Source organism: Haliaeetus albicilla, chromosome 12 (genome assembly GCF_947461875.1).
Source record: "Haliaeetus albicilla chromosome 12, bHalAlb1.1, whole genome shotgun sequence".
NCBI lineage: Eukaryota > Metazoa > Chordata > Aves > Accipitriformes > Accipitridae > Haliaeetus > Haliaeetus albicilla.
Window position 1 is genome coordinate 36,913,167 of NC_091494.1, and position 27,239 is coordinate 36,940,405.

Consider the following 27,239-nt stretch of genomic DNA (forward strand, 5'->3'; position numbering starts at 1 on the left):
AGGTGAAAAAATAACATGAATGGTATTTATGATATGAGAAGCTGATTATACATGAAGTAAAATTCTTTATGGCTGATATAAAGTTTGGACATTATATAACTTGATTTGTGTAATTAAGGTTTTTTCCTAAGGGAAGGATAAAACAGGCTACTTCTAGAATCTAATTTTCCTTTAAAAATGGCAGTATGACTACCACAGCACTAAATGTAAGACCATGACTGTAAGAGTATACTGGCACTGCCTAGCAATGCAGCCATTCATATAAAAATGAGTTTTACTTGCTGTGTATTTTTTCTGTTTATATATTTATGATCAATGATTTATAGTCGCTACACCTTCACTTGATTCTATAACTTCTCCTGGCTATCGAGCTTTGGGATTTGTTATTTAACAAGTGTATATTACCCATGACTTGAAGATTACTGTCTAGCCAAAAAAGACAGGAAGGAACATAAGTTAGAAGTCAACTCTTCTACTTCAAAAGTGTTAAAGATGAAACTGCTTTTGAAGGTCACTAAGGATTAAGATGCATTTTTAGCACGTAGCCAGTGTAGGAAGTTTACTGCATTTTGATGTAAAATACACCACAAAAATTTCTGTTCCATATTCCTGGAAAGTCATCTTTCTTGTGGTTTCCAATAGAGTAGTTCAAAAGGAGACGCTTCCTTGATAGGAAACGCCAGCTGCATTTTAAATATTGCCCATTTGCTGCTTACAAAATATCTGGATGTCAGCACATTATTCTCACTGGTACTTCAGAGTTGTTATTACTGCCATGTAGCCCTAGATGTTTAGATGGTTCAGTTACCCATTTTCAGCTTTTGGTTTCAACACTCTCTGTCTTCTCTCCCCACAATTCTGTCCATAATTCATATAAGTGTATATAATGCTGAAAATCTCCCACAAAAAAAAAACCAACAACAAACCAACCTACGAAAATCTAATGGAACATGAAATCAAGTAAATGGAATTGGGTACAGCAATTAGTTTTCATTTTTATGTGCAGACCTGTTTCTTACCCATCAACAAAGTAACAGTTAAATGTGTGTAACTCAGATGCTTTTAATTGTTCAGGAGATGTAAGTACACAAGGGTCAGAACAGAATAATGAGAAATCTGGGAAATAAAACCTAGCATTCAGATTTTCAGTATTAGATTTTGGGAAACTATTTGCAGTATCTCATGAAACCTGCAGACATTTTATATTTTGTAGCTTGTCCCTTTATATATTCCTATGTTGCCACTGGGGAAAAAGTTTACTTGTTCAATTGCTACATGCGCCAAACTTTTCTGTCCTTCACTTTCATTGAAACTGTTTGGGTTCAGGCAGAAGGCTGGTGCTGAGCTGACTTGCAGGACTGCAAGAGCGTGGCTGCATTGCAAGCTACCTGGACTCCACAGAGCTGAGATGTGCTGTGGGCCTCTTCCTATGAGAGCACATAGCAGCTCCATATGATGTATTTGTAGATGCGTAGAGGGCTTGTTTAAATGTTGCATTTTTACAGGGGAGCATAAGGGATGTTCAGGTTTTCTGCTTTGCCCGGGAGTCTCAGCATTTTGATCTGCCCCTCTAGCTTCTGCTTGCTCTCAGCTACAGTCCTGGAAGTGAGGCCACAGTCTGACAGTTTAACAGGCTGCTTAATCTAAATTCCATGTTTGTACAAACAGATATGGTTAATTATTGTGTATTACTTCATGGGGTGGTTCTGGAACAATATGATCCATATCTGACAAAAATACAGAGTAAATTAAAGCATTACCTTTTATCTTCCTATTCCATTTACACTGTCCTATTGTTACCTGCTATTTTATTGGTGGTTTCAGGTACAGTAAGTGTATTAGCCTTAGCACCTTGATGACATTATAGCCAACTTTTGCTTAGAATCTTGATCTATCACCTCATTTTGATTTGGGAAGTATTTTTGGAAGATATAAAAATGTTTTTGATAAGTTTTACTTTATAAAATAACATATGTTTCCAAGTATGCTTCCCTGCAAGCTTTGCTGTCTAGATTATCTCAGCAGTGTTCTTCCTTGGACCATACTTTTTTTTTTCCTGTGGACCATGCTTTTAAACTCAAAGGGCTCTGCAGTCCAGAGAGAGAGGTGGCCATTTCATCTCCATGTAGTTCTAGAGGGGAGACAGACCAGGCAGCCTACTATTAAACCACACCTCTGTTAAAGAGCCTAATTTCCTTATAAAGTCAATAGAGGGTGGAAAGGAATTTCTATTGGATGATTCAGAGCTCTTAAATTAGCAGACCATAGTCAGGTGTGAGTATTCCTCAATCTGTGTTAATATATTGTTCAATCCTATTTTCTGTTATATTAACCAGCAATAAAAACCCATTTAACTTAAAATATAAAATTGATTTTGGTTTAGAAAAACACAATAAGCGTGTGTTGATGAATAAGTGTCTTTTGGACTTTAACTCTGCTTCTTATGCATATGAGTATTTTATAAAATTTCAGGTGAAGCCACCTGTAATCTTTAGGGTGGACAGAGGTGCACGCGTTCATCTCCCACTGATTTTGAATTACTCATGTGAATAGTCACATTATACTGTAGTGATGACAATACCACCACCTCTTCCTGATTTATATTCTGTTCCTATAGCAATTTAATTCATTATCCTATTGACTTTCTCCTCTGAAGCTGAACATTAATCTGAAGGTTATAGAGATTCTACTAAACCACCCTTCCATTAGACATGTGTTCCCTCATCTGGTACTTTCCTCAGAGGCTTATTTTTCAACATTAATAAGCACCGGAATACAGTAAACTTATCTTCTGGCTGAAATACTTAAAAATGACCTGCATCATTTCCAATGAAGTCTCCGAAATGTAATACAGATGGCCTGTGGCAATTGACAGATCTGAATTTCAAACTTCCTTCTGCGAGCTGTTGGCAGGAGTGCCAGCGTTACGAGGCGTAGTAGGGGCTGGCTTATAGCTAGCTCTGCTTTGGCATTGTAACCACCTGTAGGAACGCGGTTCTGAAGAAGCGGGAGACTCCTGTCCTCTCTGCTCAGTGACATCGCTAGCTGATGTGAGGAAGAGGAAGGACTATGTGCTAGCACAATTCGACGAAGGGCCATGCTAGATTCACAAAGCCTCACATTGAGTGAGGCTTTCTATAGAGAACAAACCAGCAAAAACAGACCTAGGAAAGCAATCTAAATATTGTGTAAGTGTAGGGAACCGTGTGAGAAAACAACGGCTTTTGTGTGGAACTGACCCATAGGTTAGAAAAGGAGGCAGAGTCCTGAGCCAATTGTCACATGGGAGGTGCAAATGAATGTTCACCTTCTACGTGGTGAAATTTTTGGGAAGAAGATGGGGGACGTAAATGGCTTGTAACAAGTGATACAATATAGAGTTGGCCTGTACTTACCATTTCTTCTGACATGCTGATTAGCCATGACTTGTTCTGTTTTGCCAACATAAGTCAAGTCATAGTACATAGACAGTACTTTATTCCAGTAAAGGTTTTTTGATTGGATTTTTTTTTGTTTGTTTGTTTTGGTGGGGGTTTTTGTTTGTTTGTTTGTTTGGTGTTTTTTTGGGGTTGGGTTGTTTTTGAAGGGGGGAGGCGTGTGTGGTATAAACAATACCAACATTAGGATTTTGGGGGAGGTTATTTGGAACCACACAGGCAAGTCAAAGGTGTACAGAAGGTCTCAGTGACAGAGCCACTGTTTCTGATTTAACAATTCAGACTACTCTAATTCTGCAGCAGGCTGGATTAAATTATTCCAGCTGGCCGGATGCTTCTCATAGGCTGTCTATCTGACAGTCTTGCTTCTAAAAATATCAGAAGTTGGATTTGCAACACTGATCTCTCTGATAAGTAATCCTTTACTATCACTAGAAGTTCCCCACTCACATAGAATATGCCTGCAGTTAAAGAAACTGCAGTAGTCAAAGGCTAGTATTTCAGAATTTCCAGCCTCCCCCTTTGATTCCCATTTTCTTGTATTTTATTTGGTTTTGTCAGTGGCTTTTAGCAGCAGCGAAAGTAAATCTCAGTTCCAAACTGTGTGTATAGCTTGCAATATGTGTTCATTTATCCAGATACTATTCTGGCTTTCATTTTACTTCTTATGTAGTGGATGAAATCATTGTGTTTATAATCTCTGTCAATGGGTTTTTGAAAGGTGACTTGGTGGGCAGAGAAGAAGAAATCTATTTTTTTTGTGTGTTGTGGACTGGTGTCTTGTTTGAAAGTCTCCAGCTATTGAGTTTGTTGTATAACCCCAAATAATTAAGCTCCTTGACTTTCTGCCTTTACATTGATAAGGCTACTACAACACATAGCCATAAAGTGGTTGGAGGCCTCCTGCAGCACATTTTTCATTTTTCCGCTTAGGAAAAAAATTGGTATGGATTTTTATGACTTTGCCACATGGTAAAGTTAAAGGGTCCCTTTTTCAACGTGAATCTTTTGGAGGCTGTTACCTTTTTATTTTAACAAGGTAGACAGTGCCTGAACAACAGAACTCTGGTAAATTCTGCTGTATTTTGCACTGCTGCTGTCTGAAGGGAAGATGGTCTTTCTCATTAAATGATATGGACTCTGAAGCATTAAAAACCGTTTTGCATAGAGACGTTAGGCAGCAGACACGAGTGACTGGTGTCTTAGTTGGGGTCTTTGCTTGAGCCAAGTTTTTCTTTTAATCATTATAATTCGGTAGGATGCTTATGCAAAGAGTAGGGAATTAAACACACTCAAGTATGTATCAGAGGGACAAGTAAATGCTCGATTTATTTAGTTAAGCATTCCAAAGCCTTCCTTTCTTTCCATGTTAGCAGTGCCAAACATATTGATGATAATCTGATACACAGTTTTAAAGCCCTTATACTCAAACTATTTAAGCATTAGTTCAGTTATTCTGCCTACTGAAGTGATAATTAGGGGCTAAAAGGTAACCAGATTATTGTAGAGATCTCTCTTGACAGCCTTTAACACCTAGTTAAATGTTAAAGCCTGGAAATTACAAGCCTCTCAGTATCATTCAGACCACAGTATATTTTGAAGCAATTTGCTATTTCTAGATTGTTTTTCATGCCACGGTACCATTCCAGTGCTCTCCAGCTTGCTCTGAGTACCTGCCCACTCGCAGAACATCTTCACTGGGCAAAAAAAGTCCCTAAGAACAAAATTCTTGCTTAGTATGGATGTTAGGTGGGATTTCCAGATGTGTAAAGAACATTGCAGCTGGTTCAAGATATATTGGGGCTGTTTAAAAGCTTCTGCCTCCTCTGCACTTGGATTTAATTTAGGTCTGTTTCAGCCAATGTAATAGTTTGCCAGTGCTGTGAGGGAGAGGTACTGCACTCTCCCCTGCCCTCTCCCCAGGTTCCCCTTCTCTCTCCGCAATGTGCTGACTTTAACAGGCATTGGAGACCTCAGTGAAAATGAGGGGACAGATATGGATGGGAGTGGAGGGAAGGAGGAGTAGGAATAATCTGACTGTGATCTACTGGCATGGATCACACTTCTTGGGTAACTTCATTCTTAGGAATTGTTTCCCCAACAAAACAGAGGTTTTAGTAAAACCCATAGCGGGTTTGTCCAACACAAATAAGAACAGCAGTAACAAGGCAGCATCATGGGAGTTAGCGTGCAATTAGCAGTCAAACAGTGTAATCCTGCAATGATTTTTCTCTGGTTGCCTACACCTGCTAAAGCCAAAGCCAGCAAATATTCATTGTTATTCTTACCTGCACTAGCTTAATCAAACTAATGCGCTTACGCAGTTATATTTCTTCGCCCCATCTCCTCAGACAGCGTTATCCAGTGCAGAAGTGAATAGTAATTAGCAGCAAGTCTTAAAAGCATACGTTACATTTCAAAGACGTGTACTCTATCATAAAGTCAGCTAGCTTGTTTACAGTTTTCTTACTATAGTTGCTAGGAGCTGTAGACATTACATCTTCCAGTGCTGAGAGCTTATCAAAACTCACTTACATATATATAGACAGCACTTGTACAGGTGGATGTATATTCTAAGAACACCATCAGCTGCTGTCCTTCACTGAAAATTTGCAGCCATGCTATTCAGCCTGATTGATTTGAATCTGTGCTTGTACTTTGAAAACAGTACATGTTCTGTAAGTAAGACTTGACTGTGCAGATGTAGGTTCAAATTAGTAATTAATACTTGACCTTATTGGAACTTACCTGTCCAGCTGCCCAAACCAGCTATCTGAAAGTGTGAAAAACACTTCCTCAAAGGACAGAATTCATCTCACTATCTGAAAAGGAGGCCTGTAGTCTAAGCTACTTGGCCTGTTGTTCGTCTCTGCTCTGTTGTCAAGGGAGATGCACCTCCACAGAGTGATTTGTCCTGTCCCAAGAGATGCATCTCTGGCTGTCAGGAATGATCATCCTCTGAAGATGCTAATCTCTTTCTATTCGCTGCAGGAGGAATTCAGATAACTAGATGAATCCTGCATATGCTGTGGATCCAGCTGCGCATGACTGACTGACTAACAGTGGTTTCCACTTTAGCTAGGTTTTCTGCTTTACTCAGAAAAACTTGAGGTCTCTGTTAGCAAATACCACATGTTAACAGTACTTCAAAACTCCTACTTGCAAAACCAGGAGAGCCTAGTTAAGCATTAAGTATTGCAAAACAGTGCTCTACATTTTTACCTTTTGTTATAGTCTATGACTGTTGAATTTATAACTTAAAAACTCTTTTAAAAATATCTGAAATGATGCTGATACATCATATCAAGTGCAATGGTATGTTTCAACCAGATTTTTTCTTTCTTGTTCAGTCAACTTGTTTTTCTTTGAATATTGCTCTTCTATAAATCTCATTAGCAAAGCAAAGACCTTATTTACTACAGCATACTTAACTTTCAGCTCTTAAAGGAGTAATACATTATATGTTCACTTATCATAGAATTTAACGAAGGCAACCAGAAGTCAGTTGTGCAAGACATGAATAATTTCATGAACAAGCTGCCACTGGCTATATTATACATCTATGTAGCTTATAAAACAAAGCAAATGATTACCATCAATTATAATACCATCATTTGACAACTCTGCAATTAATTTCCTACTCTTAAATAACGGCTGTTGCACAGTGCCAAAGAAAATGCCATGCATTAACTGACTCATCACCAGAGTCTGTGATAGATAGTAGAGATGGTAATTTGATTATTCACATCCAAGAAAATAAGTGCTTTATTATGAAAACCTATTCATTTTGGTCTTCTGAAAGAATGGTAACAGGGATACCTAGAGTCTCTTTAAAAAGAATCCCTACAGTAATATACAGTTATTCTGAAGCATTTTTTTATTTGTTAAGATTTGTGGGGTAGAGTTGCATGCTAGATAGTTCACAGACATGGCACAAGCTGAAGAAGGTTGGGGTACTACAAAACCCATGCATCTCTTCTATGTAAAAATGCTCCTACATAAGAATAATGGAAAGATTCTGCTTTGTCTACCAGAAAGTCTGCAAACTTTACTATATGTTTTGAAAAAGTACTCCATGTACGAGACTAAAATATTTATCCAGCAAGATTAATGGGCCATCTGCAATACCTATCAGGATCATTAAATTACAGTCTTTCCTGGGACAATTACAGACATGTATTTAAAATACAAAGCAAGTACCAATTCTGCCAGGGTTTACTTGTGGAGTTAACTTTATTTCCTGAGCAGACCAACAGACTTCTGCGGAACCATCTCTAAAATTAAGTATCACCTTACTTTTACATGAATCAAAGGCAGAATGGTACTTAATGTAAAGTGTTACACACCAGCGAGTAGCAAAAGTAGCACTTTTATAAGAACTTGAAGCACTTTGAGTATTACTTTGTGGTTAATCTTGTATTTGCACTTAACTGGGATATAAAGGACCCATCAAAAGGTACTTGATTACTTTGGAAGTAGTGCATATGAGAATATAGCATGTCTATGCATACAATAAATAAAACAGTTTCATTTTTAGACCTGAGTCATGCAATTAGCAGTGCATGGGCAAAAAAAAAAAAAGTAATTCCCCGATTTTCAGAATGGATAAAGGGAAACAATTTTTATGAGTACAAATTAGTTTGCAAATACCTTCAGGCAGAAATGGAAAGTGAGTAATTCACACTGGTTCATTTGTAAGTCCAAATACGTTGACATACCTCCCCAGAGAAAGCCTGTCCATTGAGTAGGTGCTCTGATCCCTGGCTGTCTTCACTTCCAAAGTGTAACCGGATTTCCTCTAAGCGGTGACTATATGTCATCGGTCCTCCAGAGATGTTGACCAAATGCTCTTTGTCTAATCGTAGAGATACATGTCTCCCTGTGTTATACATCGTCCCACTGACCTAAACAAAATGGGGGGGAAAGAAAGCATTTTTTGAAAATAGCCTGTAAATCCTAGAAACTGGTTATACGTACTTCAAGATTTTGCTATTTACACACCTTCATTTAAATGTAGCAATACATCTTACTGTTGTGAGATGAAATACACAACCTGAGGTTATCCTTCAACTTCTGCTTTGAATCTTATACTGTATATTCAAATATTTTTCTAAATCCATATGTACATATTTTAGCCAGGGGCACATGGTTAACACAGTGAATAGGATTATTACACTTCTAAATAAGTAGGCTTTTAGAATATTTTTTTATGCAAGGGCTGAATAATGGCTTCATTACAAAACTTCTGCACTGAAAATGGGAACATTTTAGCTGACATAAATTATTTAAGTACACTTGAACAAATCTGAAATTTAAGTCATTTTTTCCTTCTTTTAATATTTATAACAAAGTTATCCAAAAGTAAAGGTGCTGCAAAAAGCAGAGATATAATTATTTATAAATTGGGAGCCCTACTCCTACTGGAGCTGCAGGTGAAAACTTTCATTGTCGTCCTCTGCAAGTCTCTCTGTTTTGTTATGAATATTTTATGTTTATAATTGCCAGACATTTTAGCCATAGCGGTACAGAATTAATTACAATTTGGTCATATATCTCTAGTTCCTCCTACACCTTATTAGCTGTAATGCTCTTCAAGATTCATCCTTATTTTTAAAAAGACTGAATGTTGTGCTTCATTTGCAAACTGATTTAGAGCTGCTGTAATGAAAAAGAAAATTATTGTGGAAATTTTTCACAGAATCATACAATGGGTTGGGTTGGAAGGGACCTTAAAGACCAGCTAGTTCCCCCCCCCCTTCCATGGGCAGGGACACCTTCCACTAGACCAGGTTGCCCAAAGCCCCATCCAACCTGGCCTCCAACATTTCCAGGGATGGGGCATCCACAACCTCTCTGGGCAACCTGTTCCAGTGCCTCACCACCCTCATCACAAAGAACTTCTTCCTTCCATCTAATCTAAATCTACCCTCTTTCAGTTTAAAACCATTACCCCTCATCCTATCACTACACCCCCTATTAAAAAGTTCCTCCCCATTTTTCCTGTAGTCCCCCTTTAAGTACTGGAAGGCTGCTATAAGGTCTCCCCGGAGCCTTCTCTTCTCCAGGCTAAACAACCTCAACTCTCTCAGCCTGTCTTCGTAGGGGAGGTGCTCCAGCCCTCTGATCATCTTTGTGGCCCTCCTCTGGGCTCGCTCCAACAGGTCCGTGTCTTTCTCATGTTGGGGGCTTCAGAGCTGAACGCAGTACTCCAGGTGGGGTCTCATGAGAGCAGAGTAGAGGGGCAGAATCCCCTCCCTCGACCTGCTGGTCATGCTTCTTTTGATGCAGCCCAGGATACGGTTGCCTTTCTGGGCTGCAAACGCACATTGCCGGGTCATGTTGAGCTTCTCATCAACCAACACCCCCAAGTCCTTCTCCTCAGGGCTGTTCCCAATCCATTGTCTGCCCAGCCTGTATTTGTGCTTGGGATTGCCCCGACCCATGTGCAGCACCTCACACTTGGCCTTGTTGAACTTCAGGAGGTTCGCCCAGGCCCACCTCTCAAGCCTGTCAAGGTCCCTCTGGATGGCACCCCTTCCCTCCAGCGTGTCGACTGCACCACACAGCTTGGTGTCGTTGGCAAACAGCGCTGGTCCCAGTACTGACCCCTAAAGAACACCACTTGCCACTGGTCTCCATTTGGACATTGAACTGTTGACTGCAACTCTTTGAGTGTGACCATCCATCCTTAGAGACAAGGATGTCATGCAGGACAGTGTCATGTAATTCTGTCATAATTTCCACTGTCAAAGGAAAAGTTCCTACAGCAAGAGGTTCCTTAATTTATGCCATTAGAAAGTGAAATATGCCAGTTTGAGTTAAAGTAGAATTGTGATTTATTTAAAAACATTCTGCATGGATACAAATGGTACACTTGAATAACATTCATTTACTTTAAGATGAGGAAGTGTAGCAATAATATGCTTTGTTGCACTTCAATTTAAAATTAAAGACATGACTATTATGTATTATATCCTATACTACATCAGTACTATAGTAATTAACATTGCTGCAGTGTCATTTTATCTCTAATACTAATTACTGAGTTTAAATGACCTGTTTTCTTGCACAGTATGTTGTAAAAAGTTACACTGAACAGACTGTGCAATAGAACTAAATGGATGAGATTAAACAGCTTTTGGTTGTTGTGGCTTTTTAAACTTTGATACAGATGTTCTATTCTTTGTGTTTATTCCAATTCAAATAAGCAGTAATAAATTTCTTATGAAAAGTAATAAATACAAATGTTCCTATTCTTTGCAAATAAAACACAATGATCTTATTTATAAATGCTCCTTAGTTTTTCTGCTTGACTTTGCATGCATAATAATTAAATACCAAGTTTAGTTTAATAGGTGGAAGAAGGTCAGTTTATTGAATTTGGTTTCAGTACACTGCAAATGAATGACATAAAATTGCTGATCATAAGTAACAAATGTAGTTTAAAAACAAATAGGGGAACATGGTTTAAAGCCTCTTACATTCGGAAGCTCACTTCACTGAACACTCAGTTAAATTTAGCAACTATGCAAAATATTCAGAATGCATTTTCTTACTTAAATTGGTACAAATCTCAAATTAGGTTACCACTATTTTCTTTCTCAAGGTAAAAGTGACCCAAATAACCCCTAATATGAATCAAATAACTCTCTGTAGAGCAGAAAGGGGAAACGATAGAGGCAAATTCATGAACAAGAGTAACATTTGTCTTTCTCATTTCTCCCTTCATAAAAATGCAGCGCTTGTAGAGATTGTATTGACTGTTTTAAAACAGAATTTCCCTACGTAACTGCAGATGAAGAATACCAGTAATGCAGTGAAGTATCTGACATGCCTCATTTCTGACCTGCAGGGAGGGATGAACACTTGAAGTGAGACTATAAAATCTGCTGCATGGGCACACAGACTTGTCACCAGGAAGGACAAAATCCAGCATCTTCAGTATAAAAAATGCAAGGTCTTGCCCTGTTATCTGCCTTCTTATGTTTAAGTGAAGCACTAGTTTTCTTGTTGTATGCGCCCAAGGGAAGAGTAGCTGCATATAGCAGTCTAGATTCAGGACCACAGTGCACCTTCAGGACATGGTCATGCCCAATTCTTTTCTTGAGAGTGTCAACATATACCGCCATTACTAGCAACTTCTAATGGGCGCTTCTTTCATGGGCATTTACTTACTACAAGAAGAATAGGAGTGTCTTATATTTGCCATCTACTCAGATTATATCTGAATGAAAGATTGAAATTTTTAGCCCCCCCCCCCCTTTTTTTTTTCTGCTGGAGACTTTCTGACTTGACAAGATTGTATAGTAGGCTGTGCTTGATTATGGGAAGTACCACTGTAATGCTATGTGAAATTCTTTATTGTGGTTCAGGATATTGTCTGTTTTATGTACAAACCTGGTATCTTATCAACTTTAAAAGTGTACATTTCAAGTATAACCATTTACAGTTGTTAGGACATAGTATCACATAAGTGCAATCACCTTCTGTTTGCAAGCTCGAAGTCCACAAATGCATTGTACTCGGTAGGAAAGTGTCATGCAAAAAAAATGCAATAAAAAAAAAGAAGTTTGTCTTCCATAGTTTTTGGCAGAAAACAATGCATTGTCTTTTCACTATGTGCAGTTTTAACTGCTACTGGAGAAAAGGAGGTTCTGATCTTGTTCACTATGTGAACCTACTGATAAAAGAAGGATTCTCCATATTTTATGGTACTGAGCCTTTAAAAGTGATGGTGCACTCTTATTTTAGAACATCAAACTGAGCTGGTTTTGTGGAAAGCAAAGTTGCATGTGGTCTTGTAAAAGGTCGCAGGCAGAGAAGTTAACGAGGAGGTATTTTCTGTATTTTGTACATTCTACAAGATAAACAGTATGAAGACGGGGCGCCTTATGGGAAAGATGTTGACTCTGCCTGGTACAGTCAGCAATATCTGCTACTGCAGAAAGCATGGTATTTATGTTTTATACCACTCTGTGGATTGGATAAAATGTTATACGGTAGTTTAAAAGGATAACATAAAAGACCTGTTAAGATTTATACAACTACTTCCTTAATGTGTCAGACTAATCTTTGGTGCTAAGTCCTTCATAGTGATGGCCTTTGCATTGCTTCTTGCTCTGCTATTAAGTAACCCTTTTGTTCTGTGTTTCTGTTTGACTTGAAAGGTATGTAAAGATGAAAACACAGCAGACAAGGAAAAAAAGAGCACTAAATCATGCCCTCCTGTTTTTCAGAAGGATCAATATTCACATTTGTCTTATGCACTAGAAATGAGACTGAGGTAAAGAAAACATATATTTAAAACATCAGTAAAACCCTGTCTGACAAGACAATGAAGTCCAACATTGTCAAAGTTAATGATCATACCACATTCTTAGCTGACCCTATTTTCCTCATACATTACAAAATATTTCCAAACAGGTAATTTTACCTGTGACAAAATCCCCAAGTAGAACAGAGCATGTTGATGGGCTTTAACCTTAATTATGGAATAGTTCAACTTTGGTAGACTTTAATTAAATTATTAACATATTCCTGATGTAGTTATTTTCTATTTAATCTCATTACTTTTAATTCTTGCTTCACAGAGCTTTGTGCACATAATTCCCCAGCAGCATTATTCTCTCTATCTTCATGCAAGACAGCCACACAGGCACAGGCTGCTAATATATTCTATACTACATTTCTAAGTAAGATCTGAATACTCCTGTGGTATCTGTGTATCACTTGCTGGTCCTGTGATCACAAAAAAGTCCCAATTTTGCCCTTTGAAAGGTGGAACACAAGCAAAGTCAATAAAAATGCATACCTAATAAACACAAACTCTTTGATGCATGTTTATCTTGAAACTCTACAGGCCTTTATGACCATTAGGGAAAAAAAAACCAAAAAACAATCGCAAAACATTTTTTTCTAATGATGTTCTTTAACCCTGCATTTGTGGAAGCATTTTTTGTTGTGTCCTAATTAACTGTATATCGTATTCCCCTCGTCTTTTCTTCCACAACTAGTCCTGAACTAAATACTTTGCAGAACATCCTTTGCAGCCTACATCTTTACATTACAGTCTGTGTTAAAATAGCCTTCAAAAACCCTGAGCAGGAGAAGTGACAGAAAAAGAAGCCTGTTTTAGGGCGAAGCCATGCTAGAAATGTAAGCAGGGAATGCAAGAGGAAAGAAGGAGCCGAGACAGATTCTTTGCCTTTCAATCCCATGCTATGTTAGCAGTTCACCGTCACCATTCTTTAAGCGGTAGCGCAGGCTCTCTGCTTCCTAGGGGCCTTTACAAAATAGCAAAATAGCGCATTTTGGATTTATTCACGTAAGAGTGGTCTGAAGATTAGTTCCAAGAACATTTTTAAACTTGTATCAGTACCTGCCAGTGGAGCAGCACTGAACGTAAGGAAGCAAGAAAATCAATTGTGTATGGCTGCCTGCTGTGGTGTCCTTGGATCTTATCTGCAATATTAGATGTTCTTTTCTTTAGGATGAAAATAGATACAGTCCAAAGAAGGCCTAGTACTGTGTAGGGAAGCAAATCACCAAGGATTGAAGAGTGTTTTGAAGGTGTCGTAGTGCCCCAGTTTCATGTCCTGCAATAACCAACTTTCGATCATCTGCCACCTGGCTTCCGTATTTTCCCCCTGGAGTCCTATATTCCAGCAGAACAGGAAAGCAGCTCTGCAGGCTCAGGGAGTGGTGGGCTTTCCTCCTCCGTAACTAGCACCTGAACTAATGCCACGTGTTTTGTCATTACCTTTGGTTTCTGCCATTCAGTATCAATGTAGCAATAGCAGTGGGTGGCCTAGTGAGCGCAGCACAGATCCTAAGGAACTTGTAATGAGCCGCTGCGTTTCTGCTCAACTCCTCTCCCCAGTAGCTTCATGGAGGGACAAGTACTCCATGGAAACATTAATTAATAAAATTTTAAATTTAAAAACATTAATAAAACATTAACACTAATATTAAATTGTTCCTAGCATCTGCCATCTATGGGTCTTAAAGTTCTTAAAAAATACAAAAATATATCTCCGATTGTTTTTTGTCTCACCAGGGTAAGTCAACATTAATGCTAGGTTGTTTTATTTTTTTCCTGATACTTAGACAGGATTGTCCTATGCAAAATTTCACTCTGTAGCTCAGGTCACCTGAACCTGAGCTTCTAAGTGCAGTGATAAACTGAATCATGTTTTTCTGAGTCCCTCAAGCAAGTTCCTTTCATTTAATGTTTTTTTGGTTGTTGTTCATAGTATCTTGACCAGACCATATTCTGTGATATAAAGTACTGTCCTCATTGATTTAAATTGATTGTACTGTAGTAAGTACCTTATATCTCTCTTGTGCAAAGCAGAGACTGCTTCAGGGTTTGAAAACAGAGTTTACATAGACTTCAGGGCAAGTCTGTGATTTGAAATCTGACTTTAGGGACAGTGACGAAGCATTGCGCCAAACTAGAATTTCAAATGTAACCTACGAAGGCACACTGCTTAGCTCTGCAGCAGAATTACATTCCCTTATTTCAAAGCAGTAGCTATACAAGAACATTTATTTTCTTAATATTGTGCTTATGGCATCCAGCTAGCTTTAGAAGTAGTTTTATGCTGCTGTCTTGATTTTCTAGCTGTTGTTAGAGGGGACACAAGCTGGAAAATAAAATTATTTTACAGAGTTATTTTTCCAACTTACTTAATGGTTGTTTAAAAAGGATATTCTAAGTTTTTAAGGTCTTCTTTTAAAGAGAAGATTGATATAATCAAATAGGAGCAACTGTTCTATATTGTGCATATGTAGACACATGCACACACATAAGAATTTTTAAATTTTTTTCTAAACAATTGTTTTCTACAGAGAATTCAGTTTTATTTAAGTGCTTTTGATGAATATTTGTACATGTGAATAGTTATTTTCCACAATTCTTTTTCCCTGCCTTCATTTTTACACTTAATCATCGTATGCAACAGTACGTAAAGAAATTGCGGAAACGCTGCTAGTACAGCATCATTTTCAAAACCATGTTTGCAATAAACAGCATGCTTCTTGACCTTGTAAGTCATGGTCTTCTATAGAGTTGCCTATAAACGTCTCGGGGCCTTAGATATAGATACATATTTAAAGTATTTCATGCTTTATTTTTGAAGGTAATTTTAAGGCAAATTCCATCTATGTTTCCTGTAAGCTTTCCTTGCTGCCAGCAGAGAGCACTGTTGACCCATCCCATATAGCCTTCACCTATATACCACAGGGAATTCCACAGCCAGGAAGAAAATTGAAACTAATCTTTTTTGTGTGACACGACTGTAATCCGTGGCTTTACTTTCAGAAGTGGTGGTTTCAGCTGTGGGGACGCAATTGTGGGGTCTGTTGCTGATGCAGGTTTCTAGTCTACAATCGAGTGTTTGGGGGATGCAGGCTCAAGCAGGTTGCTTGAAGGCCATCAGATAAGCAAAATATCCGGAGTGCCTTTTCTGGCAAGAATCCATTAGATCTTACGTTGTGTTGATTAAAAAAAAAAAAAAAAGTGGAGGGGAGGGAAATAAAGATAAGGAAATAACAGAGTTTTGATACAGTGCCACTTACTGCGAGGGAGCTGCAATATAATTGCTGAGCTTTGAAGAACATCATCATCAATATTTGATTAAAAAAGGCCCGTGTGAAAAATGTAAAATGTAAGAGAGAAGTGTAAAGATTAAAATAATCTTTTCATCTTCTTAGTTGAAAAGTTTTAAAAAGGAAATGATGTTAATGAGTCCAATTAACCCATTTACCTGCCTAACGTAATGTGTCATGTATCAGCATATGGCATGATACACTTTTTTTTTTGCTTTTTGGAGCACCATTTTCAGTAAGAATCTTTCCCATTCACTACTCTGCAGTTTTGCCTGTTTACTTCTCTTAAGTGACTGATCTGTAAAAAACTTGGAGCAAACCTCATAAATTAAATATTCAGGCTTACTGGCTAATGAGCACAATATGTCAATTTTCAGTGATCAAAATAATGTGCTTCAATAATGTATACGCCATTCTGTAACAAAAATATAATTTTAATAGAGGACCCGCAGGGTCATGGTTAGTCTGAGATAATTATATGCCACAGGATGTGAACGAATGAAACTGCTCCTAGGACATTGGTAATACCCCACAGAGTCTATATGCCACATGCTGCCTTTTAGGGATAATAAACTGCTTTATTGTATTTCCACTACTCCATTAATGCAATGATTTTTGCTTGTTAGTGACTAAGAAGCCTAAAGCAGATGCAGCCAAATTTATGGTGTCTAGCATTAGTAATTGCTGCGCATATTGACACTAGCTTTACAGTGAAATCGTGCTCTCCTTAATCTGAAATATTCCAACTACATTTAAACCATATGTAGCAGGTGAATTTCATCCCAGAGCTTTCACTGGGTTTTTTAAATTAAAATTGAATTATTGAAATAGACAAGCAGAAAAACTGGCTTCTGTGACTGGGCAAGGGATCTGCTTCCACCAACGCTGGCTGAAGGCTTGACGGATGGACCAGTAAGGATTTTAAGTGGGGGATATAGCTTGATGCTGAGAGCTTCCTGCATGGAGGGATCCATTACATGCTGTTTGGGGTGAAAAAAGAAATAATGAAGTATGTTTTGCTGTAGGAAAGCAGACTGGATCTCGATGTTCACCATCTTCTGCTGTGTAGTATCTTGAAACCTACAACCTGAATATTTGCAGGCAAACTGAAGTGTGGAAGAGGAATGTGTGAAAACAAGTTACGTTGCAATGTGACCTTAAGAGACTTTACATACAGCATGCAGTTACCTAACAGATAAGGCAACAGTAATCACAGGTATCGTCAGCCACATAAAATGGTGAAGGTATTATGTCAAGTTCCGAGTTCTTTGTGATCGTTTGTAGAATGGGGCACAGATTCCATGCTAAGACCACTGTCAGTTTTTTTTAAGTAATTACTGTAAGTGCTTCAACCGCAGACATGGATGTGTCTTCACTCTTGTAGATTCTGGAGTGACTTTGGTTTTTTAGCAGAGAACTCACGTTCGTTGTGAAGCGTCGTGTGCCTGTGTCATGCTCTAGTATTTAAAAAGGATGTTTCCGGACATTCTAAGCTAGACTTACACTGTATGATTGCAGAACTAGACTCAGCAATTCACAATCCCGTGTGTCTATAGCTACCTTTTTACTACTGATGACAAGTCTCATCCTGTGCTGTGACACAGTTATAAGCATTATATGAAAGAGGGAAAAATTACATTTGCGTGCTCCTTTTAGTTTAGAATTAGGCTAAATCAATAAGTAATTGAGAGAATAACTGGGGCTTGGAGAACTCATTACCCTAATTTAGTCTACCTTCCTGTAACAAGGTTTTAGTTTGAAGAATCTGCATTAAAAACTGTGTTAAGGATAATTTTTGTCTCTGATAAAGGGATGTCAAAAGAACTGCCTTTTTAAAATCTGAAGGCTTACATAAATTTTCAAAAGGTTGTAAATGGTACAGAAGCCTACAAACTTGTGAGAAATCCAGATAAATGAAAAATTACTCTTTCCATTTTTTATGTGGGTTTAAAATGTGAAATTGAATATGTTAAAATCCTGAGGGTCTAATTGAGCTCTTTTTTAGTGAGTGATGTTGAGATGCACTGACCTTTGGTAGCTGCCTGGATTTCAGAGCTATTCTTTCAAAGAGCTCTTTGGTTAAAAAGCCGGAGGTTTTCCAATGGAATGCAGATCAGATGGAAATTTATAGGACATATATTGAAATTAGTGTGTTTCACTTTCCTTATGTTTTCCATAGAGCAAGACATTTAGACATTAGATGCTTAATTTCTCGTTTGATCAACTGCATATTAATAAATGTATTCAAACCTTCTAATATCTTTATTTTGCTTGTACATTTTTTTCAGTACTTTCATTCCTAACACAACTTTTAGAAGAAATTTTCCTACTGAACAGATGCAATATTGCTAGTTGATTGATTTAAATTCTTTTTTAAATTGTTGGTGTATCTTCTACTTTACTATTTGTATGTAGCATTAGAAAAAAGGCTGTGCTAAATTAATCTGGGAAGTATCTTTCAAGCTACATGGTAAAATAACACTGTAGTGTTGTGTAGATTATTACTACGCTCACCACTTTACCTACATCTATATACCTTTATACATATATATGCTCATCTATATATGTATATCTCTCTCTATATACATATACAGAAATAAAATCTTTTCTTTTTTACTAACTTCTGTGAAGAGGAAGAGGAAGAAAAATGTCTGTTCTCACACACAGGCCTAGATTAATAAATCGACAAAACCTTCTTGCCGTTGTGCATCCAGAGCATTAGATTGCTGTCTGAATGACTGAGAAGCATACAGCTTTCTGAGCAGGGTAAAGGATGTGTATTCAAAGTTCATCTCTTTTACACCACAATCAAAACATACCATTATTAAGGTTAATGATACAATATTACAAGAGCCAGAAAACCCTGTTTGTTGCAGTTCTTTATTTCTCTAATTCTTTTGCTGCCAGGAAGATCTAAATTTCTGCATCTGTTAAGTTTTCATAAACCCTCTAAAATAATGAAGTGACTGGTGCTGCTTTTTGAAATCCTCTGACCACTCTAGCCATGAAATTCCAAGAAGGTGCAATGTACTGAACCCTGCTTAGGGGAAATTGCAGTGTCTGGATTGTGGTGTAGCCAGAGAAGTATGATAACACTTTACTGAAATTATAAGTCAGTGGAAATAAAAAGAAGAATCTACAAAGCTCAGCTTTTTAGCCATGAAAGGGACAAAAGTTTTATCAGCTTTTTTAGCAGAACTGTAACAAGTTTTTGAAAGCAGTATATTTCACAATATCAAGCTGCTTCCCAAATCACTGCCAAGGAAAAAAATGCACAGTTATTGCAAAATAATTTCCTGAGCCCTGTATCTCTGGAGGTAAACTAGTATTTAGATAACTTGAAATTTGACCTCAATAAAATTCATTATGTGTCAAGGCAAATCCTTTGTGGCATGCAAAAATCATGAGCTATTCTGCCTAGTAGCGTATTTCACTGAGGTTTCTTTTTGAGCAGCAGAAGAGAGCTGTTTTCTCCTGGCCTGCTTCTTCTAGCTCTTTAAAGAAGGTGAATAAATTAGCCTTTCCAGTTACAAATATTACTGTTCCTGTTTAACAGAGGACTGTTTTACTTTTCTCATTTTATCTGCCTCAAAAGCATTTGTGTACCTTTTTATGTTGAGAAAACAGTGGAACTGCAGTAGAGGTAGAAATAAAAGAAAAACAAACAAATCCTATCCTGAACTTATCTTTGCTTTTCCTGGCATTTCACTCTATTCCAAAACTCATTCTTTTTTCCTGACAATGCACTTCAAAAAAACCCACAAACCCGCATTTTTTTTGAAATAGAGCTCCCTAAAGAATTATCAATTCTAGCTTAACTAGAAGAATCTTCTCTGTGTTCCAGTATGCCTCCAAATCAAATGTGTCTGAGAGTCAACGTGCAAGTTGGATGGAAGGCTGGGAAATTTGGGCTACAGCATGAACTTGAGCTCCAGGCTAAATGACAGCACAGAGGCAGACTTCGCCTCTTCTGATGCTTCCAGACTGGGTGTTATGTGTGTATGTCGTCAGTCCAGTGGATGCACATGCAAAACCCTTTCAATCAGAAAGCTTCCTAAGACTTCACTTAGGAGCGCTCTTCTGCTAAAACTTGGTCAAGAGATTTTGTGTTTATTCTGGTGGGTTTTTTTGTTGGTTGGTTCGTTATTTTCCCGATTCCACATTACCTGCTGTGTTTATAGATTGCATGGCTATGGGGGAAGAGCTGTTTCTTTGTTTGGTATTCTAATCTTCTGTACAGCACAATGTATACTGGAGTTGTGTAAATTAGTATTTTTACAAGTAATCAAAATGACACAAAGCTCTGAATACCAAGAAACAGTTTTCTTCCTCTTACATCATTCCCAAGCATGTTTTATTCCATGCAGAGTGAAAGACACTTTTCTGCTAGCTCAGATGATAAAGAAATGGTGAGAAACTATTCTGAAAAAGGCTATTGGGAAAAAAAAAATTATATCATGCCAATTTACCATCAGTTCCCCTCTGTTTTTCTTGGTCACTGCGCTTACCAAAATACAGATTTATCTGGCTTTGCAGAGGTGTCCATAAGGAAAAGAGAAAGGGGTTATGGGATAAAGTTAGCTAGGAATCAACATGTGGCTAAATGTTCTTCCAATAGGGTTACAATTTAGACTAGACAGGATCTTAGCTTTCCAGACATAAAAGACAAGTTCATTTTTAAGAAGTGTTTTATTGTATATATTCTAAAGAGTTTCAAGAATGTTTAATCTGTTGAAACAATAATGATGACAAGTTCATCTTTATTATCTTCCCAGGAAGAATCTTTTAAAATAGTTGTTCACATTCAGTTATGGATCAGCATCCCCATTTATTAGCAATTGCTCTTCCTCCTATTTTTTATATCTTTTTCCTTCTCTGTAGCATGTAAACTGGAGGCTGAATGCTCCCAAATGCTTGTGAAGAGGCATCTTTCCCAACTCAGTGTTTGCACATGGACTTGTGCGTTCACATTCCTATTTGTGATGAATTACAGCTGAGAAGTTGAAAGGTATTGAGCATCTTATTTACAGCATAAAGACAGCCTTGCTCTCTTTATCCTAGATGAAGATGAGTTTTAGAGTTCATTCTCACACTCAGATTTGTTGTTCTTGCCTGCAGCAGAGGAAAATACTTTAAACGTGCTTATGTTCTTACTAACTAGATAGGACTTAGGCAGAAGTTGAACTGGAGCTTTCAAAAATTAACTCTTGCAGATCAGAATAAGTATTTCTTACAAGGCATTAATGAAAATTTCAGCACACTTGGTACTTTTAACAATCTTAAATGCACAGATTCTGAATAATGGGTCTGCCCCTGAGCTACTGAAATCCGTGAGCAGTACCAGTTTTTAATATGTAATTGGTGACTGATATAGTCTAAAGTAAAGATAGGAAATGCTTCCAGGCCTTCACTTACAGAAATATATCCACTCCCTGATGTAATTGAAAGATTTGTAAGTCTATTGTGGCTTATGTCTTATTATTTTCATACCAACTATTTCTAGAGTCTAGATGATGCCTAATAAACAAGTCCTTTAATCATCTTTAAAATGACAAAACTGTTGATAAATTGAATTTTCTCCAACAAGATATTGCTATATTGATTTTAGTACTCCATTTTTAATAAGCAGAGACTGTTCAGAATTGCTTGCTATGACAGTCTTGAAAGTAGGGCATCAACTGACTTGGCAAATGGCTGAATTTATAAGGGAAGTTTTTGCTAGAACTCTAATCCATTATGCTTCTATTGTTGCCGTTCATTTGCAATAAGGACACTGGGCCAAATCTGCTGCATATAAAAAACAGACAGGCATGGCTACCTAAAAGTTATTGTGGGTAGATTTCCTCTTTTCAGAGGTGATTTCTGCCACCATATTTCATTATGTTTACAGCCTTAATGACAACTTCCATCCCTAAGTACGGGCATGTCACTGATCACAGGGCTGTTTTACGGGAGCTTTGGTTAGCATGAGCAGTGAATGTGCAGGAGTTTCTAGAGGTAACATAAGACAGCAAGGATGGAGAAAGGCAAAGCTTTCTTTCATAATTTGGAGATGACCCACCATAGTAAAGGAAGAAGGATGCTATTTTTCCTAATTTCAAGGAGTTTCCAACAACTGATTTCTTCATGTACAGAACAACTTCAGCACCTTCATCATTTAACAGGCAGACACATTCTTACCTCTGGTCTAGATCATTTTGCTAGAGAGATATGGTACACACAATACTTCAAGCTAACATTACAGCTGATCACATTACTCAGAGAGGAAAGGTGATGGAAACCCAGTGGTTAGGTCAACATGTAACATTTAAAAAGTTGCCTGTAATTGCAAAAATATTTTTCATCACTGTTGGAAGTTATTTTACTTTTGTCTGAATGTATGTAAGCTTTGCACATGTGAAGGAGTATCATGGTGTCTTCAAACACCGTCTGCTCAGTCTACCTACTGAAAAAGGCTTACATACCTGAATGACTATTTAGATTACTCTTTGGTTAAATGGGCAGAAGGTTTATGTGATGATAGCGTATCTGTTACTAAAGCAAGCAAATAAAATGGGAACAATACAAAATTTTTGCACACGTTAGACTATAATGAAATACATGTAGGGGCAAACATCCTAAAATGTTTCACTTTGAAATAGAAAAATGTTTTTGATATTCTAACTTCCACATCAAGACTGAGCGTAGCTCTTGTATTAAAGCTGTGTTTTTGTATATATAAAAATCCATTCTAGGACTAAAAGCATATACCTAATTATCCAAATACATAGGTGCCTATTTGCATATCTTGTCAGGGATATGTATTCAGGGTGTAATGCCAGCTCTTTTACAAAAGCATTCTTTTTTTTTTCCTTTTTTCCTACCAGCTTATGCCTTCCTAGCACAAAAAAAGACTTGCAACATAAATTTATAGAGGATAAAGCATAACAGAACCACCAAGGGATTACTGAACAAAATGTGATATATACAAGCTGACAATTGACAACATAGTAATAGGTATTGAGTAAAAACCTGAATAAAAATGTTATGGCCAAATCACCTTTAAGGGATTTCAGGTTTCTGGTTTAAATACTGTTGCTTGTTGTCTTTTTCATTTATATATTAAAAAAAAAAAAAAATTAATACTCCTAAATCCCTGCCTTTCATTCCTTGTATGTCCTCTTATACAAAAGCAAAACAAAATCAAACCAACAGCTTCTAAGATAAAAATTCTACAGTCTAGGCCAAACAGCATTCCTCAAACCCTGGGCCTTGATGCCATCACACTGAAATGAGGAGGCGCAAAGTGACAAATGTCAGTAACTTAGTTCCCTCTGGACGTGGGACTGCCAACTACCTTCACTAGTTGGCAGCAGCGGAATCCCTTCAAGGCAGCGGAGCCTGTTGTGGGGACCTGCGGACACATGAAGATGGCTGAACCAGAAATGGTCCACACATGCTGAAAGTCTGAGAAATACAGATCTAGGTCAACTTTTTCCACATCTAGGCACCTTAAGAGACATGACCTCATTCTCAGAAATGCTGAGTAAACAGAATTCTATAAGTCATAACAATTCAATGGAGAGGATTGCTTTTGATAATCCTAGGAAACTCCTAAATATGTCCCTTAGGCTATTAGGAACATGCTAATCCTAATGTTTTCATCTGTAATTGTGTAAAGTGATTTTTTTCCCTTCATTTTTCAGTGATTTTATTAGTTTCGTCTCTTTTTTACTGTCCTATATATATGGGTAGTGCACACAGTTACAATTCTAAGTCTGCTTTTCCTATAGTACCTGTTCCTATGTACCTCTGCAGCAAGTTAAATACGTGTAGGAAGGTCCCTAGGGTCTTGTGCTCTTCTGGGTAAAACCATCGTCTGTTCTGTGGCTCTATTCTTTGTGATGTTTGCAGAAGAACTTCTGAATGCTTTCTGCAATTTGCTGTCTGAAAGATACCTAAATCTTGACAAAAGCATGTAGCACAGGAATGTGTGTGTTCTACCCAACTGAAAATGCTCAATGAATGTTCAGCCTTTCATTTCCATAGTGCAGTGCTTCATCCAAGCTCGCGAACACATTTTTCTCCTGATCAAAGCTGTGGGACAGATTATAAATTCTTATCTAAATGAGGATCTGGTAGTGCTGTAAGAGCATATGACACAGGAACAATTCAAAACACATTGTCAGCACTGACCTACCTTCGTTTCTGAGTTTGAAAGGATGAACATACCGTTGTGTATCTCTAGTGTAGTTGCAGCCTTATATTCTCCTATTGGAATCAGCAGAAGCAAGATCAGGTGATAGTTGTCCAGACAGTCGTAAATTTGACTAACTCCTTATTAAAAAAACTCCCTATCTTTATGAAAAATTCCTATTTAACTGTAAGGAAATCTAGAAGCTTCTCTAGAAAGCACTGAAAAAAGCCCATTATGATCCTTCTATAGGATCCTGAAACTATTTTGCTACAGAATTTTATAGGGACAGAATTCTCTAACATTCATGTTTCAAATGTCCCAAATTCAGAGACTTCAGATTCTGCTACAAGATATTTGTGGAGGAGGGTGTTAAAAAGTTCAGTAGAAAAGATTAATATTTGTCTTGTTAAGAGTATAGGGCTTCACCATTCAGCATGCACTGCTGACTGTCTTTCTTGCATCTATATTTGTTATTTTATTAGAAAAGGCCTGTCCATTTATTTTCTGTATTCACATCAGAAATTAGAAGACACTATACCATTAACTAGTAAGGAAAAAACCCCACCTTTTCATTATAATTGGATAACTAATATGTACTCAAAATATCTATCTGCAGTATTTTTGTTCTTATTCCTGAAATGTGCTCCCTACCCTAGACACAAGGTATTCAGAAGTCCTCCTGCCCCCCGCCCCAGCACTGCTATATGCAAAGTCTAATTCTGGAATAAATGGACAAATAAAACAGCACCAGCTATGGCAAAGAGATTGAACAAACCCTCGTGAAATGCAGAACAAAGCATGGATTAAAATCCTGGATGACTGGACCAACTTCACATACTTTTAATGAGTATTTTAGCTGAATATATCAGCCCAGACAGAATAATCCTGGGGTATTCCAGTATGAGGCTGCAGTAATAGCTAACCTACCAACATGCTGTTTCTAGCAAATCAGAGACGTAAGACTTAATCTACATCATCTAGAAAGCATGTGTGCAGAAAATGTGTAATGCCAGATCTTACTATGAAAAAGAAGATTAAGGCTGAAAAAGGATTAGAAATTAATTAAGGAGCTTCTTCATGTTTCCTGATATCCTTCTGATCTGTGACCAGCCTATCTTCAGGGTCTCTGCTACTGATGCAGTTGTTAGTGATAGTTCAAACCACAAACACTACAAAGGATTATCATTATGCTTTAGGAAGAGCTGTAGCTTGGTGGCTTGGGGTTTATTTTCCAGTTCCACACTTTCAGATCTAATGCAGGGATCAGTGGGAGAGCTGCAGACTAGAAGCTCAACTTTCAGGGCTCACACTACTATAAGCAAGCAGTCCTTCAGTGGTGGGCAGATGTGGGATGTTGCACCACTGCAGGACTACAGCAGGGACTCAATAAAGCACCTTTCAGAGGTAGCAGTAGAGCTCTGGAATAGCCCCAGCTAAGGGAAAGGGAAGCGGTCGGAACCATGAGCTGACTAGTGAAACAATGGGGAGACACGAGCTCGTCTCTGATCAACCTCTTCTGTCTTCCAAAGTTAAGCAAAATTAATCCTAGGCTCAGTTTGCAAGCATGACAGCTATGGGATGGTTTAGCAGCCTCTAGTGTAGATACACCATGCAACAAGAAGTTAGACAGTAACATGAAATACATTGCATCTTAGGAAGTTTCGTTCAAGCTTTGCAGTGTGTTTACTGAAAGTTTTAAACTGTATGTGCTCCACTTACAGGTTAAGAGTATGCAGCAGAGAAGAATTAATTCTGATTGATATTAATTAATCCTAGTTAATATTAATTTTTAAATTATGGTATTTACTATGCAGACAGTTTCTCATTTATGACATGGGGTGTTTCCATTTTCTGGAACTTGATTACACTCTAAAATTCAACCTTCACCCCAGTGAGGCAGAACGATTATTATTTTGTTTGGAATTCACAGCTTAACTTCCACACAAATGGAATTAATACTGCATGACTGTATGAGATATTCTATAAACAGGGCCCTCAAGCTTGTTTCAGTGAAAATCAAATGTATTTTATCACCTTTGTGAATATACAGCTATGAGCAGGTTCTGAAGTAGAGAGGGTATCATATGCATTGACAGCATTTATGAAAGCAAGTGGTGATAAAAGAGCAGTAAACAATTTTTAGAGAGAGATTAGACAGTTTCGTTTCAAATGAAAACTCTAGAAATGAGCAGGGACAAGCTGACTTGTCAAGCAGAAAGATTTTTACTGATTGAGTGTATCCTAGCACAAACAACATCCCCCTCAAGCCCCCCTAAACTCATGACATTGATAAATTAGACAAAAAAGAATCCCTGAATATTAAATAGCTGCTTCTAAAAATGTTAATGGTATCTGAAAATTACTATTATTATTACGAGGTGTAACATGATTCAACATAAACTGGGACAAAATCAAAGCATTCATTTCTTCTTACAAAATTTTAATATATGAGTAATTCCATACAGCTGTCATGCTCAGCTCTGTGGTATTTAGTACATTCCCTTTTCCAGGACAAATTCACAGGAGGAGCCTATCCTCTCTTGCATACATCTCAGGAGTTGGTTAAATTTCCATTTTCAGCTGCAGGTTACCACATTTCCATATTGCTATGGGCTAGTTTAGCAGAGCTGAACATTTCTTCTATTCTAACTTCTCTGTCGCAGTGTTTGGGGGATAAAGCAGGACATTTCTTTGCATCCACACTGACACATTCATCAGATCCCACAAGGCCTTCAGTCTCTCTTCTCTCTGCTTAACTCACTGTCACTAATACATGCAGACCACTGTCTCCAGCTCTGAACCTCAATGCTGAAGCCTTCACACTGGGTTTTCATGAGGTATCGGTACCAGACTTAGTCTGCTTCCATTTAAACAGCAGCATTTCAGTGAAACAAAATTAGATCAGTGGTGAGCACAACCACGCTGCCTGATGTTCTCAAACAGAGAACTTGGAGCTGCGGCTGACAGAGGCAGCCCTAGAACCAGAAACAATATGATTCCACTGGCAGCTAATTGGC

At 37.8% G+C, this 27,239-nt stretch overlaps 1 protein-coding gene across 2 annotated transcripts in view; it reads right to left on the bottom strand.

Moving 5' to 3' along the window:
* Positions 1-27,239, bottom strand: part of CA10 (carbonic anhydrase 10) — a 213,218-nt gene that overhangs the window by 39,057 nt on the left and 146,922 nt on the right. For both annotated transcript variants that reach the window (XM_069799203.1, XM_069799204.1), the window contains one exon: positions 8,156-8,341. In XM_069799203.1, coding sequence (XP_069655304.1) covers positions 8,156-8,341 — 186 coding nt within the window. The remainder of the gene's footprint in view (positions 1-8,155; positions 8,342-27,239) is intronic.